Consider the following 18804-nt stretch of genomic DNA (forward strand, 5'->3'; position numbering starts at 1 on the left):
CCACAACAGCAGTGGAGAGGTAGACTGCCCTTGGATAGGATGCTCTGTCTTTGGGTATATGGAACCTGCAGCCTCCCCAACGTTGCTGGACAGTTCCAAGTGCTCCCTGGCCATTGGGTGTGCTGGCTGTGGCTGCTAGGAGTGGTCATTATCAATGGCCAGAGGGAAAGCGGAAGGTCAGCGGGGATTCGCGTTATCTCAAGTGATGGGGAGGACAAGTGGCCTATTACAGCACCAGGCACACCCAAACGGATAAGAGGGTTCAGTGTGAGAGCCTCCACAGCCAGGGCACTCTATCCCATTACAGAGGGCTGGCAGACAAGCAGAGGGTGGCAGGGCTGGCTGGCCAAGGACTGATGAAGAGAAACCCAGGAGGTTTCAGCAGGTTTCCAGGGAATTTGATGAGTCCAGGAAAGCAGCTGATGAAGTGTTTATTTAAATTTATTGGCTGCCAAGCTCCAGCTTGGCCAGAGGGCCTGCGCCATTTTCTCCCTGGCCCAGCACCCTGCTGCCAGAATGCAAACCCTGGAGAAGGGCTAATCTGGTTTAATGCCAGACCTTGCATGACTGAATTGGGCCAATCCCACTGGAGGCAGACGCCCTCCACGCGGAGCCATGCCTCAAGTTTATGGAGAAACATGCCTTGACGGATGCAAAATCAGTCCGTGATTTGGGATCAGGCATGCCCTTTCTCTGTTGTAGGGAGAAAATGGAGGCGAGATCAAAGAAAGTAACCACGCCCTCAGACATAAGCCATGGTTTGCAGAAAATGGCCATGTTTGCATGAAATTCTTGGCTTAGTGCATCAAGTGAACTAACCACAGCCAACAAATGGAAACTAGCAACCCAACTCGCTTTCACCAGCCTGTCGACATCTTCCTTGTGAAGCCATGATGGGTTAACTGTGGTCCACTGCTTTAATCACAATTGGCTAGGTTCACCCAACACCCCCAGCTGCAAACCATCGTTTACAAGGCTTCCAATCAGGACGCTGACAGGGAAGCGAAAAATGTCAAGATGCAGCCACACAATCCAAATCCCACCCCCATTTAATCAAATTTATCACTGCCCATCTCCCCCCAAAGGAGGGACTCTGGGCGGTTTACAATGAGACAAAGTTAAAATTCAGTATCTTTATAAATACAGTAAATATAATAAATCATATAAAGTATGATAAAATCCCGATGGCAAAAGCTGTACCTCAGTCTGTAAGGGAGGGCCTTCTAGGCTGCCAGCCATCCCCCTGAACAGCTGCTCCCCTTCCGCTCCAAGTGTGATGACGTGCATCACACCTGCAATACAGGCAAGCAAGGGGCAGGGCTCCAGCCGTGTGGCTGCAATCACCCCCTTGGTGTCTTGCGCCCTCCCTGCAGACCCCTTTCCAATCGCTCCTCCCTCTCCTGGTTAATTCTGGCACACCTGATGCAGTGTATGCCACTCCTGTGGCTGAAAAACGCTATTCTGGCGCTTTGTTGCTCCTGGGCGGGCTTGATGCTGGACTCAGGAGTCGGCGGCTGGTCCAGCTGCATTTCCCTTTCCCATCAACTTTGACAGGTAAATGCACATACGCAGCGGTGGGCTTTATTTCTTTTAATTTACAGAGGTGGTAGAAGATTCTTTATTGACATGATACCACACCTGGCATCCAGTAAGTTGTGCCAAGCGAATTCCAAGACCTTCAAGGGCTGGGAGAAGGGCAAGGAGGTGTGCAAGGCCAAACATTCCCCTTTGGACTTGCCAACCGTGCGAGAAAATAGCTCCCGGGAAGACAACACCCCACCAGCCTCCCACACCGCAAGATCCTCTCCCCCTACCCCGTTTTCCTCTCCCACGCTGTGTGTGTGTGTCCCCCACCCACCCCCAAGCAGCCCCACGTCCAGCCTTCGTTGGTGCTTTCCAAGAACTGTTCCTTTCTGCTGGGGTCCCTCTGAGCCGCTGGGCTCAGCCGTAGGGAAAGGGCCATTCAGGAGGCCTCTTCAGCGTGAGATGGAGGGTAGCAAGTTTCTGAACAGGCACAACTTTGGCAAAGCGCGCACCAGAGTCCCGGTGGCACCGTTTGGTATACACAGAAGTCCGAGGTCCACGAGGGCAAAGGGCTCAGCGTTGGTCCACATCTGGCTTGGGCGAGAGGAAGTTCCAAGCCTGAAGACCAGCAAAGGGGGGGGGGGCGGGAGGGTCTCCCAGCACCTGCTCCAGAGCCAGCGCCCCAACCCAGCATCCCTTCGCAAAGGTGTCCCTCGTGCCGAACACTGGGCAGAACGGCTGCTGCTCTGCAGGACCGCTGCCGACAGCTTGTCCGTCATAGGATCTGCTCGGTGCTTGAGGTAGAAATGTCCAGCAGCCTCCAGGCAGCGTAGGGGTTCAGCTCTTCGGGGTCCCTGCAGAGAGCCCAAACGTACAGCATCCGCAGGACCTTCTCCTGGGGAAGGAGAGAGAGAGGCGGCGCAGGTGTGAGGCTGGCGCGTGCCCAGGGGCCAGACCTCCTCAACTGAACCAGGAGACCCTGGCTGGGAAAGAACGTGCCTGTGAGTTCCCCACCAGGCAGCTGACTGAACACAGCTCCTGATGCAGGCAGCCCCTGTGGAGCTCTGGGTCACAAAGCTACAAGTCATACAAAGGGGTGTGGGGGGAGAACCTCCCTCGGGCTCTTCCCAAAGTCTGGGCAGCTGCTGGGCCCTTTGGCCTGCCAGCCGATGACCCTCCCTCCAAAGGCTCCAATGGTGTCCAGAGGGCCACCCCACCTGGCCAGGGGGACGGGGCTCCCCCAGAGCACCTGGACTGTTGCAAGCTCCTCTTTATGCACTCAGGGGAAATGCAGCCCCTGTTTTCTGCAGGAGCCCAAACTGGGGGTGTGCGTGTCTCTTTGGAGGCTCCCAAGCGGACCCGCCCTCCCAGGCTTAGCTGTGCCCTTGCCAAGGGGAGACACCAACGATAATCTGAAAAGGGGCTGATTGGCATCTCCCCTCCTCCTTCCTCCCCGAAACAAACAAACAAATGAGAAATGAGCTTCACACCTCCTCTAAAAGACCCCCCCTCAAGCCCCGAGTCAGGAGCCCAATGCCCTGGTCCTCTTGACCAACATTATTGAATTTGGTGCCATTTTAATGGACCAGGAACCCTTCAGCATCTGGGAAGCACCGTTACGGCTCCACCCCTGGCGGATCAGCTCCTTACCGGATCTCCTTCCACCACCTCTCCCTTCTGGTTCTTAATCACCATGACCAGCTGAGCCTGGAACGTGATGATCAATACAGGCCCCTGTTCCATCATCTTGCCCATTGCGAGCTGAAAGAGAGAACATTTCAAGACAGTAGTCCACAAGATGATGCGGCTGGCCCAGCACAAGCTACAAAACTTTTAAGTTACTAGTCCACAAGCCAGGGCTGCACAGGTACAACCGGCCTGGCTCAGGCCTTCGGCACAAGGTCTCTTCCACTGGCGAATGCAATGGCTCACCCTCTCCCCGGCTTCTTGCTCACAGCTCAGCCGGAGAATTCACAAAATGGAAGATGGAGGAGTATTATCACCAATGTTATTGGGAGTGGCAGGAGAAGTGATCAAAAGAATGAACTCTGTTCAAAAAGAGTCCTCGGCCGTGGCACCAGGGGAGGTGGGGATCCATGCACTCCCCTCACATCGCTGGCCACGCTGGCAGGCAGCCACAGCTCAGCAACATCAGGGAGCCCCTCCAGGCAGCCTCCTGCTAAGGAGACCAGGGATGGCTGGCGGATGCCACAGGTGGGAGAAGGAAATCAAGCCCCTGGCCGGGACCGGCAGCCAGGGATGAAGGCAGCCATCCTGGGGTGAAAAGGAACCCCCCGCTTGGTGGCTGCAGCATCTTAGCCTGAAAAGTCAAAAGTCCTGACTCCACTGGGAGCATCATGTGCGGCAGAGGTGCTGCACACACAAGCGGGGGTCACCTGTTGTGCCAACCACCGTCAGGTAACTGGCTCCACACCAGTCGTGTTTATGCACCTCAACGGTGGCGTTCTCACAACCGACTAAGCCCAAAGTAGGCCTCTGAGGATGGCTCACGGCAGGGACGCAAAGGGGGGAAAGGGTCCATGGAGCCAGCCAGCTTCCCCGAGCCCACCCCCAAGCGGGTCTCAAGGGGTGACATCCACGCTAAAGGCACCTGCCCCATCTGGATTCCCCCTCCCAGGAGGGGTCCTGGGGCCACCTGCTCTGTGAGGACAGTCCTCAACAGGCCGCACAAAGCCTGGGGTCGCCCTTGAGGCCACAGACCCCCCCCAACATTAAGGGGACGTACGAACCCAGCCATGGTTCTTGCAGTGCTTGGTACGGATGCAAAGATCACCAGCGGCTTTCAAATGCCCTTCACTCTACGGAACGGCTGGTTCTTATTGTTATTATCATTCTAACGTCATTCTCTGCAGGCCGACTTGAAGGGCCAGACTGGGAGACAGAGTGTCCTGGAGGAAAACCTCTCTGTGTGATTGCTGAGAGGCAACACAGACTCGATGGCACTCAATCAATCTATCTATCAATCCAGGGAAACACAGGTTACTTTGAAGGAGTCTGGCAGCACCGCTTCCAACTCACAAACTTTATTTTATATGCAGCTGCAACTCACGAAAGCTCCTGGCCTTGAACAAAATTTGTGAGTTGGAAACAGTGCTGCCAGACTGATTTTTTTTACCACCACAGACTAACATGGCTCTCCACTTACACCGGTTACTTTGGAGATCCAAACGACAGTCCAGGTGAAGCAAGAGCAGAGATTAAAACCAGGCAAGATCAGCTAAGCTGGGCATCAACAGAAAGAAGGGTCCAACCATGCCCAGCAGCCCAACTCTCTTCAGAAAACTCCCTTCTGAGCATGAGGTCCAAGGCTCAGATTCTCCCTTTGGTAACAGTAACGTGAAGCGTGCCAGATGGGTAGGAAAGATTAATCTTCTACAAGGAACTGACAACTCACCCCAAATTATATGTGGATTCAACCAGGAGCACCCCACTGGACTTCCTTGGGAACGAAGCCTGTGCTAGGGATGCCCCCACCACCACAAAGACCTAATTTTGTTCATTTGCTCCAAAGGGTGGGATAAGAATTTACGGGTGGAAAGAGAAATCACTGAGGGACACCTCAGGGGCGGGGGGGGTGTCGTCTCTGCTGGAGATCCTTGGGGAGGGGGGCTGGATGCCACGAGAGCAGCCGGGAGACTGAATGAGCTGCGGGGTTTCCAGAGTTCCCTCACAGGAGCGACTTACATCCACGTTGTCTACATCCAGGATTCTGGAGTGGAACTGGAGCCCCATCGCCCGGGCCTGCTGGATGGGCTGGGCCAACTGGCTGTAGGTCTGAAAGACAGAACCCTCCTCGTTAAAGAGTCCTGCTTGCCTGCCCCAGACGTGGCTGTTGCTGGCGGCGCTGCGTGGGTTGCAACTGTGAGAAAATCTCCACAAAAGCTGGCCTGAGCCCAAGGGCCTTTCTTTCAAGGAAAACCAAGCTTCCAGCCCTCACCGCTGTGTAGGTCTGTGTGGGACCAGGCAGCCCAAATCTGCCTAAGAATCAGGCTGGCTGGAAAAGGCGTTTAGAGGAAGGAAACCCATCACGGCCCCCATCGCTTTGGGCCACATCAACCAAAGCCCCGGAAGGCAATGCTTCTTCATGCAGGACACATTCCTCTTGTGCATGACCGATCCAGGCTACCAAATTCAGCTTTTACAAAGGGGGGGGGATACAATTATCCCCACTGACAGTGGAGTATTTTAGCCGTCTGCAGTCTCCAAAGGCTGGGTATGGCCTCTAGGCAACACCCAAACAGGCCAAGTTGCTACAGCCAGTCAGTGTTTCCCACTTAAGAGCCACATCTGGTTTCCAGCAACAGCCCAGGATGAGGCTAATGGGAACCTGTCCCCAGCATCTGGTAGTGTGAGTTACACTGCCTCCAAATACGAAAGCTCCTTTCTGCTGTGCAAAACAACTGCTTCCTGTTAGGGAACTTCACTGCATCTTTCCCTCATGCATCAGGTTTTAAATAACCCGTGCTGGGTAGGTACGAGAGGCCCTGTAGTCCAACACGTCTGAAGAGGGCCGGCCTGCGCTTTAACAGACAACAGGTTCAGCCACGAGAGCAAAACCAGCAAATGCTAAAATGGGAAGCAGGAAGGAACAGCAGAACAGGCCTTGAGAGCGCAGAGGCCGCCCTTCCCCAGCATTCATTCACCTGCATCCCTTCTGACATTCCGGAAGGCCCTCAGGAGCTGGCCAGGCGGTCGGGCCCGGGGCTCCCAGGGAACCGGAACCTTGCTTAGGTGGCTCCCTTGTTGAGGGGCCATTTTTATCCTCCCTTTGCCAAAGTTTGTATCTTTGGTTTATGTATTAATATGGTTTTTATATTTTTATCTGTTGTTTTTGTATTGGCCATTTTATCCAATTGTTGTTCACCACCCAGAGTCGCTTTTGGTGAGATGGGCAGCGATGTAAACTGGATTAATAAATAAGTAGGCTATTTGGTTTAGGAATATAGTTTTTTCAGCTCAGAGATTTAACTCACCTAAGTCCTTTGTTAACTGCTGTCGTCATCAACAAATGAATTACAGAAATGTGGGGCTATTGACATACTTCGATCCTTTTAACCTTGTAATTACAGTTGTCTGTTTATTAAATTAAAAAAATTAAAACTCCAAAGCATTCTTTTTTCTCCAAAGCTCTTCCCTGAGCCATGTAGCAGTGGGAGACAAAAGAATTACAGGGATGGAAAGGACCTCGGAGGTCCTCTAGTCCAACCCCGGCCACCACAGGCAAATGGCCGTCCAACCTTAGCTTGAACACCTCCAGGGATGGGTCTCCACAACTCCAGGGGGGCTGTTCCTTGGCTTCGTAGCACAGATGGCAGTTTCAAAGAAACAAACAGGCAGAAGCTACACTCAGAAAGGAGGCTGGGGGAGCCGAAAAGGCCACAGGTCAGAGGACCCGGAGGCAAAGGCAGAGGAAGGGGAATGCGTGGGGCGGGGATAAAATGAGGCAGCCTTGCTTCCCCCACCTCACTGGCTTTTCTCTGAGGGGGCTCTGGCCCAGGTGGGAGAGGGTGAGATGCTGCCCCGATGAGAACCCTCCAAAGATCAGGGCCGAGGGCAGCAGTGGTGGGCTTTCCTCGGTAGCCCCTGCCAGGTGGAAGAAAGCCCTCCTCCTGTTCTCCTCCAGCAGCCCCCTGCCCAAAATGTGCCGGCCCACCCCAGCAGAGACTCACCGCTTCATAGCACCAGTCCTTGAGGATATCCAGATCTCCGGCGATCATGGCCTAGAGAAAGAAGAGGGGAGACCCCCGTCAGGTGTGGGGGCAGTGGACTGGGGGTGCTGGGCGTTTAAAGCCAGGGGCTGCCCTCGGCAAGCGGGAAGGGTGGAGTCAGGACACAGCTTGCACTGGAGAGGATGAAACAAACTTAAGACACTCAGTACTATTATTACTCCCTTTGGGATTTAACCACCTGCTGCTTCTGTTGCGCTAAAAATGGAAATCCGATGGAGACGCTGCAGCTCCCGGACATCCTGGCTGTACAGAGAGGAGGAAGATGGCCAGTCCCACCTGGGCTCTGGGGAAGCCCCGGGCTCCATCCAGGAAGGAAACGGCCACCAGGCCCCAAGGAAGCTCGGCTCCAACACTCCCCTTCTGGCTGCCCGTCCTCTTTCCCCGCACGGCTGTCCTCTGAGACGCACCTGTTGCCGGGGCATGTCGCAGGAGGAGAGCCCAGACCACTGCAGAGGCTCCCGGACTCAACTCCCTTGAGGCCTGTCCGGCTCAGGGGCAGCGGGAGCTGTGGCCAGCACTGCTGGAGGCCAGAGGTTTTGACAGGCGAGGGCCGCCGGTTCCTACAAGAACATCCTGCATTCTTTGCCCCAATCTTATTTCTCATTTCACACGGCACATTCAAACTGCAGGAAAGCGCAGGGTTCGGGAGACAGGGAGCCTCGAGCCCCGAGGGCTGGCCAGGGCTCCTGCCACGCCCGTTTCTCCTCTGCCCCCACTGTGAAGTTTGGGCTCCTCACAGGGTCGTGAGACTCCCGCCCCATCCGCCCCTGCTCCCCGCTGCCCAGCCCTGCCCTGCCCCACCACCTGCCTCCAGAATGTTGGGGATGATGTCGGCCTGGCACTGCTTGAGGAAGTGGTCCTTGTCGAAGTTGGGGTCAACACGGAGAATCTCGGTGAGAACCTCGGACATCTCCGTCTTGGAGAAGAGCCCGCCTGTGAGGAGGGTAAGTGGGAGAAAGGGTGGGGCCGCGCTAAGCAGGCCGGCGGTCCCTGCCCTTCAGAAGGGGGATCCCCAGGATCAATGTCAGCCCCCCAAGCCAGCCCTTCCTTCCCCCCTTTTGTCCCCCAGGTGGCCAGATCCTGAGCCTGCAGAGCCTGGAGGATGGCTCAAGGGCACAGGGGCTCAGCAGAGGTTTGGAGGGCTGGAAGGGGCAAAAGCCCTCCTCTCTGGGGAGAGCAGGGAGCCCCAGTGCCCACAGGGCCATCCTCCTTCTGGGCTGAGCCAACTGAGCCCCTCTTTCGTGAGCCCCAATCCTCAGACAGGTGTGCAGCCAGGATGGGAAAAGCGGACGTTCGTCGTCCTTCATCCAAATCTCGCCACAAAGGGGGACTCAGATCCCTGTGCAGCCGCCCCCCTTTCTCACCAACGGCACTTGCCCCACCAGCAGGATGGAAGCCCACCAGAGCTACTGTTCCTGGTAGCCCCCAGCACCATTGCTGTCTCTCGTCCAATACCCACATTTCCTGTCCTCTCCTTCCCCTTCAACCTGTCCCCCCCTCCCACTATTCCAAAGTGTTTAATAATCTGGGCCTAGGTGGCATTTTCAGCCAAGTTTTTAAAAAGGGCTAATTTCCCCGCATAACTTCTCCACCCAGGACTCAAAACCCTTTGCGGCAAGATTTTTAATTACAGCCCCACACCAGGGGATGGTTCAGGAAGTAAGCCCCCTCCACAATATTCCAAACGCTTAACAAGCCCCCCACCCCATGTCCCTTTCAGCTCTGCTCTGAAGATTGACTGGGGGGGGGGGTTGAAATGGGAAATAAAACTCCTAGGAGAAAAATGGCTAGACCAAAAATATTTGGGGGGTGGGGTAGGGGGGTTTCTTGCCCTTAACAACAGAAGCTCTCCAGAGCTCCAGGAAAGGAGCTGGGCGAGGATTGGACCAGGAGCCTTCTGCGTTAAGGGTCTGTACTCCACGGATCGTGGGCATTCCATAACAAGAATAGCAAATCACACCATTACTGCTATCACTATTTAGTTAATTTATGTAGTTATTTAAGCTTAGTTAATTTAGTTATTTAATTAACTTAGTTAACTATTTAGTTTAACCTGTGCTGGATTATGTCACTGCAACGACTAACTGGCTGACCCTGTCTTGCAGGAACGTGGGGGGAGGAATAAATGCAAAATGACATTAAAAACCTCTACTCTCGAAGCTTGGCATCAGACGCCTGGAAGGGCACAGGCAATGCCACAGGAGGAGTTCAGACCCTGGGCTGGGTCAGATTAAGGTTTCAGAGGTAAGTAGTCAAGACTTCGGCGTCCCCCCAAAGTCTAGTACCTTTTATCTCACACAGGAGCACCCTGGAACATGCCTGTGTTGTGACCCTTGTGGAAATAAATGCCCCCTGCCGAGCTTATGGGGTGCCCGTGGGCCAGGTTTGCTCAGCGGATCTTCCTTTTCCCCATTCCCCGGCCACTCGGGAGGCCTGAAGGTCTTTACAGGGAAGGGGGCTCACTGAGGCTGGGAAGGCCAAGGGACTGTTTCCAAACATCAAAGGGGAGACTGACATTTCAGGGTCAGGAATGTCTGGGAAATTAATTCTCTGGCTTCGCAATGGATGCCCTCTTAAGAGCAGGAGCTGTGCTTAAGCAGTTTCCAAGATTCTGCATCTTAATCCCTTATTTCTTGACATTATGCCAAATTAAAGAAACAGCATATGACTCGAGTTTCCCAGGTTGTGCCCTGGTGTTAGAGGCTCAGCAGCAGGATAGAGCTGCAGAATGAGCTACACTGGGTGCCCGTCTGCTTCCGGGTCCAATTCAAGGTGTTGGTCATCACCTTTAAAGCCCTACATGGCATGGGGCCAGGCTACCTGAGGGACTGCCTCTTCCCCGTTACATCTACCCACCCCACCCGATCTTGCAGAGAGGGCATGTTGTAGACCCCGTCCATAAGAGAATTTCATCTGGCGGGGTCCAGGAAACACGCCCTCTGCAGTGGTGCCCGCCCTTTGGAACATCTTGCCCCCGGAGGTGAGATTAGCCCCATCACTTTCGGAGGAAGTTGAAGACCTGGCTCTGCCAGCTGGCCTGGGGCAGGGGGGAGTTGTGCCTGGGGTTGGCTAGTGCCTTGAAGCACCCTTCCACGCAAAGACTGAATGAGATCACAGCCATCTGGACTTTTATTTATATTATTAATGATATGTAATTTTATAAGGCATGTAATATATTTATTGTTTTAGTGATTATTTTGTTGTAAAATGCCCAGAGTCGCTCCGGTGGGAGATGGGCAGTGACAAATTTGATTGATTGATTGATAGATAAATAAACAAATAACACATCTAAGCAGGATCTCTTTAGCAAATCCTCCTATAAGAACGATCATAGCAAAGATAAATTATTTGTTTAAAAAGTTTGTTTAACGATATAATAAATAAACCCCATTTCGAACGCCACTTGCTCTACACTCGCTTGGGATCTTACATGAGCTGGTCCTTGAGCCTCAGCTGCTTACCCCCTTCCCACCGCAACGTGGGAACAACAAACAGGAACCTGCTTTAACAGGCTCATTGCTGTGAAGATCATGCAATATTATGTCTTTAAAGCAATTTGGAGACCTTGCATCTGTTACAGGAACAAGCCTTTGGCCCTACAAAGCCCTGGGATGGCTTATGCCAGGCCAGAAGCATCCCTGCCACCCAGACAGGAAAAGGAGACATACCTATGAAGTCGGTCACTTTGTCAGTCATGACCCGCGAGGCACGGATGAGGGCGTTGTCGCTCTCGTCATACTTCATCTTCATTTCGAAGAAACCTGGGAAAATGAAATGTTGCATTTATGGTCTACAGGACCTCCGGAATAATGAACTTGAAATATCCTGCCCTGGTAAACCAGGAGAGGGTCGCTTTAAGAACATGAAACCTGCTTCCTACAGTCTTAAAAGTGTGGTTAATATGGTGCAAAACATGGTTTGGAGTATATCGGACCCTTCAGGTAATGTTTTAGAAGGACCAGGTATGACCATCTTGCTGCTGGAGAGGATGGAATATTAACTCATACACTTTGGGCTTGTCCTATTATTTTCAGCTGAAAGCAATAAGATTAAGATTCAGGACTGGTTGCCATATGTAAAGATGCACGTTTTTCTTGGTTATCATGCAGCATTTGGAAACTATGAAATATGCATTTTTCAGGCACGGCAGCTGATTAAATTATCATTCGAAACAGGAGGAAGAAACCTCTACCTAATTTGAAGCAATGGACCATTAATACATTTCTTGCCAACTTCTGACATATTTTCTTCAAGCAGGATGGTCAAATGTTTTGGAGCAGTTCTGCTTACTGCCCAATTTCCGAGCTGTTCATAAAATGACCGGACAACTGAAAACAGCCATACTGCGCTCCCTGCCAGCCTCAGCCTCAGCGACGGAGGGCAGGGCAATCATACTTACGGTTGAAGACCACGTTGTTGTCCTTGAACTCCTTCCACTGCTGGTACCACTTGGAGTCCTTGTGCAGGACCACCCCCATGGCCTCCCTGCAGGAAGAGGGAGGGGCCGCTAAGGGAGGAGGCTCAGCAAAGCCTTCCTGCCATCTCAAGCCACCTGGTCTCCCAAGCTCTGACTGCAGGGTCCCCTCTGCTGATCCTCCAGACACTCTGGAGGACAGCCGTCTTCAGCTCCCACTCCTGGCTCCATGGAAGAAGCCATCACAGCAGCCCGCCTGTGTGGCACCAGGGAGAGGGAGGCTGACCCGCAAGGACTTTCCCAGCAGTGTTTGGAGATGCCCAGGGACAAAGCTGGGGGCCCTTCCAAATGCGAGCAAGCCCTCTACCCCTCCAGGAGTCATTCCGGTTTCTCCTGGCTGCAGGCCAGACCAGCCTCCGTCCATCTCTCCCGGCACTTTGCCCTTCAGCTACGGCAGTGATTAAAGGAGGCACCCTTCTAGTGAACCCCCCTTCCCTGCTCTCCTGGGGCTCATCTGCCCCCCACTGAGACAGAAGCTCCATCACCCCACAGCAAGCTGCCCAGTCCCTTGGATCTGGGCATGTGGCCATCTTGGCAGAGCTGCTGGCAGTGCCAGCCCCTGCTCTCCTGACACCCACTCGTTGGCTTCGAATATCCGTTCATCTTTCAGCCTTTCGCCAGCAAATTCTGTTCTCTTCCGCAGCCTCTCCGGACGCTTGTAAGGCCCTGTCTGGCCCAGCACACTCTCGTCAATCTCCTTCCTGACGGTCTCCATGCCCTGCAAAGGGAAGAGCCGTTACTGCATGGGGAAAGGTGGGAGGCCGGCCCAGGACCGGTCCAGGGAAGAGGCCAAAACAAGCGCAGCCGAGGATGGAAGGAGGATGCTTTAGATCCTGCAATCCCCAAACTCTCCAGGCTATCAGTTTAACACACTTCTCTGGGGGTGGGTTGGGGGGAGGGATTCCTCCACTTTACAGGATGGTGCCTGGAATACCAAGAGCCCAATGCCACCAATCACCAGTGATTTCCTTAATCACAACCAGCATGTCCAGATGCCCCCTCCGCAGGGAAATCACCAGCTTCCTTAGATCCATTCATTCATTCAATTTCTTAGCTGCCCATCTCCCACTCTTCACCCCAATCCCTGCAGCTCCCACCCTGAACCTTATGGAGGTTCACTCAGAGAAGGCCATAAACCATGGGGGGGGGGGAGTCAAAAGAGGAGCCCAGGCAGAGCCACCAGAGCGCTGCAGCTCCCCCCAGTGCCAGCAGGATGTACTACAGGGGGAGAGGGCATCCAGCTGGGGGAGGCAGGTGTTCCCAGCAAGCAGACCAGGTAACAGAAGGCTGCCGTGAGTTAAGGGTCCTCCATTCCAAGCTGGCCTCTCATCTGAACTCACTGGTAAAAGTTGGAGAAAGGGACACACAAACACACACACACCGTGTGGGAGAATCTCCAGCAGGGTGAGTGTTGAGGCTAAAATGCCACGAGTGCTCAGTAAAGGGGTGGACTCTAAACACCCCTGGCTATGCTAGTTGGTCTAATGCGACCTGGCCAAAGACGATCTAACACGGAGGATATTACTGAGCACAATAAGGAAATGTCTGCCACACAAAAACCGAACGTGAAGAACTCCCCGCCGCGCAACGTTAACCCGGAACGACTCCTATTTTCCACCCCTGTACCCGAAGATCTGGTGAGAAAGGGGTTGTCCAAACTGTTATCACTGTTGCTTTTACTTAACTTTGTTACGGTGGCCCAGGCCAGTATACAAAATACTGTGCAGCTTACAAAATCCAAACACAGGGCTAAAGCAATTAAGAAACATAAAACAAAACTGACACCCTGGACGAAGCTGACAAAATACAGTGCAACAGCTACCCCCACCCCCAAATACATTAACCCCAGGCCCGGGACCCGAAGTGGGTTTTTGTGGCTTTTTGGAACCCCAGGAGAGTGGGCACCATCCATATCTCGGGGAGGGGTTGTTTGGCCACGCAAAATGGCAACGTTTAAAAGAAGGGATGTGGAAAACATCCACCGTGCTAGGAATGCGCCAGGTGGGCAGAAACGATTGGACACTGTCCCTCAGATAACCAGGCCCTGAGCCATGAAACGCTTTATAGGAGATGGCCAGCGCCCTGAATTGTACCCAGAAGCCAACTGGCAGCCCATGCAGCTCGTGGAGCAGCGATGATACGTGGGCACAAGAAGCGCCTGTTACTGTTCCCGCTGCTGCATCTATAGCTTTCTGATGGTCTTCTAGGGCAGCCCCCTGTAAGACTGCATGCAGTAGTCCAGTTGTGACCATCTGCAGGGCCTCCTGGTTGAGGAAAGGGCACAAACAGTGCACCAGAAGAACCTGGGCAAAGGCCCTCCTGGCCGCAGCTGCTCTTACAGCTTGATCTTGGGAGCTAAAACAACTCCACTCCGGACCCTTCGCACACGTTTGGGGAAGGGCCAAGAAGCTCCAGGTCAACACTCAGTCTGACCCCTCCAGGCAGCTCTGGAGAAGCTCATGTTCAGTCCCTGGAGCAGTGTTTCTCAACCATCTTTAAGGGTGGACTTCAACTCCCAGAATTCCCCAGCCAGCATGGCTGGCTGGGGAATTCTAGGAATTAAAGTCCACCCATCTTGAAGCTGCCAAGGTTGAGAAACACTTTCCTAGAGAGCAGCTGTGAGCCAAAAGAACACAGACTAAAGTCACAAGAGATGCCAAAAAAGGAAGGGCAAAGCCCCACCCAGAAACCTAGAAAAGCAACCACAGAAAATCCGAGCCCTGTGTAGCCCTCGCCTTCCGCAACGACCTGGGCCTGTCCCAGCCTGAGGTGGCATATGCCTCTGATTCAGGACCTGCCTGAGAAATGGCCTTGAATGCGGCAGTCCGGCCCAGCTTCTCTCCTCCCCTGGAGACGGTTTCGGCTGACTGCTTTGCCGTTTTGGCCGCTTCCTCCACCCCTTCCTTTATCTTCCGGCCAATCTCGCTCTTGCTGACTTCGTCCAAGCTCTGCGACCAGAGAAAGAAAGAAACAGCGCTGACTCTCAGAGGCATCGGCCTGGATTCCTTTACGCTTGGCCTCCAGAAAGTCAAGGGGCCAGACAGGATATGCCTGGGCTGCGGAACTCCAGACAGCATCTCTGGCCGCCGCGGAAAGAGGACATGGGGCCAGAAGGACACCTCTCCATGGTTCGCACCTCCTTGACTGTGCCGGTGATTTCTCCCAATTTCTTTTTCAGGACTTCAGAGGTCTTCACAGTTTCAGACTCTATGGTTTTCTGCAAAAGGAAGCAGGAGGTGACATCAAGCATGCTGAAATTTAATTCTCCTCTCAAGCAACTGCAACTTTATGGTTAGGTTTGTCTAAATATACAGTCATCTCTTTATGATCCACAGCGGCTACAATCCCAGAATTCCATGAGTGAACTGGAGCCATTTTATTTCCCCCAACTGGATTTGCCCTGATCTCCCAGGCTGCTCTAAGCATTTGGGCTGGTGGGTTGATTTGTCATTTAAAATGTATACATCGCTTTGATGCATTCGGAATACTATAGGTGACATCCATGATGAACTCATAACCAGTAAAGTCGTGAGAAGGCATTAGCATTTATTTATGATCATCTAAATTGAGTTGAGACCGGTTTCCTCGCTCTCGGACTTCCGGAAGAAACTGAAGACCTGGTTCTGCCACCTTGCTTGGGAGGGGGAGAGTGATAGCTCCACCTGGGGGTGGCTGGCGCCATAGCACCCCTTAGTGATTGTGTTCCATCTCCACTTGGATTTTACATTTGTTTTCATGTATATTTTAATGTAATTTTTATGTGGCTATGTTTTTAATGCTATTTATTGTAAACCGCCCAGAGTCCCCCACTGGGGGAGATGGGCGGTGATATAAATTTAATAAATAAACAAACAAACAAACGACCTTGCCCCAGTGTGCTCTTCCGAGGATTCTCAGAAGTTTTTGGGAAGTTTCATTCTTAATAGATCTGTAAGAGTGAGGGTGGGGACAGCTGGGCCAAAGTGAAAGCAGTCTGCCAAGGGACATTCACCAAATTCACAGTACAAACCAAGTTTGGACTATGAATGAGGCTTTTGACTTTGGCAGGTGGTAAAAGATTAAGGAGGGAGGGTTTTCGAAGGTATTTGGGAAGAGGGAAATAGCAATACGTACAAGATGATGTAAATATGCAAATGCCGTGACTTCCATACTTGCACCAGACATCCTAACGCAAGTATGCAATTGTTTCATTTGCACGATTTAAGTCATCTCACACATTATCCTTTGGGGGCCATTGCTGCCGCCTGCCTCCCACTGTGGAGAAAAATAGAAGATTCCCTGAATGAAAGCGGGGACATGCCAGATGCTATACAGGTAGTCTTCCTTTAACGACTGCCATGTGTAGCGACCATTCAGAATTATGACAGGGATGAAAAAATAACTTTGCAACCAATCCTCACATTTACGACGTGGTTTCACTTAGTGACTGCTTCGCTTAGCAAGTTGCCAAGTTGCCAGTCCCAACTGTGGTTGCTAAATGAGGATGACCTGTAGTAAAGTCCAAATCCCCACTCGCCCAGGAGTACTCCGTTCTCATCAGCACACCGACTACACTGTTTCAAAACAACTATTTTAATCCTAAATGGAAATCCCAGAGCTGGATTAGCAGAGCGGATCCAAGAAGCAACACAGAATTTGGAATCATCAAACAACCAATTTAATGTGTTGACTTACATGAAGGGATAAGAACTATTATTACAATTTACTATCTAACTAAATACAGGAATAAACATTTGTTGCCCGAACTGCCAAAACTGGAAAATACCAGGTGGGAGAGCAGGAGGGCAGACTTTCCACCTCCCACAACCCAAAAGAATTTCAAAGAAACTGCAGGGTGAAATCTTCACAAATACCTATCCTGAGGATTACCTCATCCTTCAGGGGCTTGAACACACATCATCATCATCAACTACTAGATCGCACATATTAATTAAGAGTCCCCGGATGGGAGGAGATGGGCGGGGACAAATTAGATAAATTCATTCATTCATTCATTCACTCACTCACTCACTGCTGAAGGTATGCCTACATCCTCAACTGTTTTTTAAGTGTTCAAAAAACGCCTAAGATATTTACACTTCTGTTGCCTTTCACCTTCCCTCAGAATACCGCAAATCCCTCTGATATTATAAAAAGCCGGCTTATTTTATTTTTCTTCAGGGGGAGGGAAAGGCAGACCCTGAGCCACACGGCCCGAGAAGCGAAAGCTGGCAGCCGAAAGCAAAAAAGCCACTCCGCAGCAAGGAAGCCAACGTACGTATTTCCGTCTCGCTTCCTGGAGGGCCTCTGACTCCTCCAACTTCTTTGCTTCATCTCGGAATTTTTTGATGTTCTCCTTCATCTCTTTGTTTTTGGCCAGCTCCTGCTTGATGTTCTCTACAAAGCCAGATATAAAACCTTTTCGATGGTCAGAGGAAGAACATCTAGACTGAAGAAAAGGTCACAGTTACAGCGTGCAGTGGAACAAAACCAATCCTGCCTCATGCACTTGGTTGTGTTGGCTGCTGTTGTCTGTCGTTCGACAGCAGACACAGACTTTTCATGAAGAAAATCCCAGCTTCAGTCCACACCGTCTCTATTCGCCCATATCCTGTTTTCTGTCCTTGGTTCCAAGAACCAGTGGCCTCAGTGGAAATCTGACAAGGACAAGCAGGCAACTTCCACCCCAACATATCCCAGCAAGAAAGAGAGATTAATTCTGGCTCTTGCCACTCTCTCTTCTACCTCTGGCCCCCCTCCTTTTAAAGCCGTCTAAGGACTGTTTCTCTCATACCCAAGGAACAAACCAACAGAAAACCAAGCCTCCGTTTATTATTCCATTTACAAAGCACCTGACGGCCTCTACGCACCGACCCAAAATTAGAAGATAAAAAGTGTCCCTGTAACCAGACACTTCAGACAGCCAGGTACCAAGAGAAACAACCGAAATGCGACAAGAAGAGAAAAGCAAGCTTCTCCTCCAGCTACTGAATGGGACAAGGCTGGTCATTCGTATAACATGATATTATTTCTAGACAAAATCAAGTTGGCCTCTTTATCTTCAGCTGATGACAGAGCCTCCCTCCAGCTCTGCCCCCCCAGAGTAACTTCCCATTCCTACCTTAATTTCCTATTCCTGTTTTGTAGGAGGGCAATTCCTCCTCCCATCTTTATCCCCAAGTACACAACTACCACCTGTACTTTAATGACACGAAAAGGTTTCATTTGCCAAAAACGCACCTGGTATGACTCTAACGACAATCTGCTAGTTCGACACACACGCAAGGGGTGCGGCACAGGACCGGAGCACTGCCTGGATACCAGCCACGCATTTAAAAGGTATTTCTAGGACAGGAAAAACAAAACAGCGTCATTTAATACTATGCAGCCTTCTCCCCCGTGTCAGCTTTGTCGAGGATGGCAAAGGAAAGACCGCGGTGTGTAACTGAGCGAGGGAGTTGTAGAAAGCCTGTTCACACAACACGCCAGGCTAGGCCGAAGCGGGGCCGGACATCTTGTGGGTCATTCAGCGGGAGCCCGGGCATCGGGCCTCCCCGGGGGCTCCTGTTCCACGCCCAGGAGACCAGCTGCGGCTTCACGGCCTGCAGGGACTTCCTCGCCCCGCGCTTCTCCCCGGCGCCACTTCTCTTTCTTCGGGCGGTCCAGCTCCCCACGTGTTGTTACTTCCACACGTTACGCGGCTCGGGCCCGCTTGCTGCAACCTAGGGGCCGCCGCCCCCCGCGCCTCCAGGCAGGGCACTCTGCACGCGCTCCGGGGAAGAGGGCGGCCCGCCCCGCGCCTTCCTCTGAGCGGCAGGGGCCAACGGGGAGGAGGGGAGGGCGCTCTGCACGTGCTCTGAGACCCGCGCCGGCTCGCTGCGGGACCAGAGCCGCGGGAGCAAAGCGAGAGGGGGCGCTCTGCGCTCACTCGGGGGACCCCTCTGCCCTCGGTGCCCCCGCGCCCCGCTTACCCGGCACCCCCAGGACGCGACCGCCGCCATCTTCGCGAAGGAAGCCTGGGAAAGAGCCTGGTGGCGCCCGGCGATGACGTCACGGCATGCCACCGCGCAGGCGCCC

At 52.7% G+C, this 18804-nt stretch overlaps 1 protein-coding gene across 1 annotated transcript; it reads right to left on the reverse strand.

Moving 5' to 3' along the window:
* Nucleotides 1–1865: 1865 nt before the first annotated feature.
* Nucleotides 1866–18748, reverse strand: TIMM44 (translocase of inner mitochondrial membrane 44). Its single transcript, XM_063290993.1, has 13 exons — nucleotides 18699–18748; nucleotides 17968–18072; nucleotides 17006–17176; nucleotides 14885–14965; nucleotides 14547–14696; nucleotides 12327–12466; nucleotides 11674–11759; nucleotides 10943–11035; nucleotides 8083–8207; nucleotides 7215–7265; nucleotides 5230–5319; nucleotides 3175–3285; nucleotides 1866–2419 (listed from the first exon to the last, which is right to left on the reverse strand). The coding sequence occupies exons 1-13, from the start codon at nucleotides 18726–18728 to the stop codon at nucleotides 2300–2302; spliced, it is 1353 nt and encodes a 450-aa protein (XP_063147063.1). The 5' UTR covers nucleotides 18729–18748; the 3' UTR covers nucleotides 1866–2299.
* Between the last annotated feature and the right edge of the window lie 56 nt (nucleotides 18749–18804).

Source organism: Candoia aspera, chromosome 1 (genome assembly GCF_035149785.1).
Source record: "Candoia aspera isolate rCanAsp1 chromosome 1, rCanAsp1.hap2, whole genome shotgun sequence".
NCBI classification, from domain to species: domain Eukaryota; kingdom Metazoa; phylum Chordata; class Lepidosauria; order Squamata; family Boidae; genus Candoia; species Candoia aspera.

Bases quoted from the DNA above. Each gene is read 5' to 3' on its own strand.
- TIMM44 (XM_063290993.1), bottom strand. From the start codon at position 18,728: ATGGCGGCGGTCGCGTCCTGGGGGTGCCGG. The intron at 12,467-14,546 runs GCAGGTCCTGAA...TTCCCTTTGCAG, and splicing joins CATTCAAGGCCATTTCTCAG to GGCATGGAGACCGTCAGGAA. The intron at 11,036-11,673 runs GTAAGTATGATT...TCATTTTCCCAG, and splicing joins CAACAACGTGGTCTTCAACC to GTTTCTTCGAAATGAAGATG.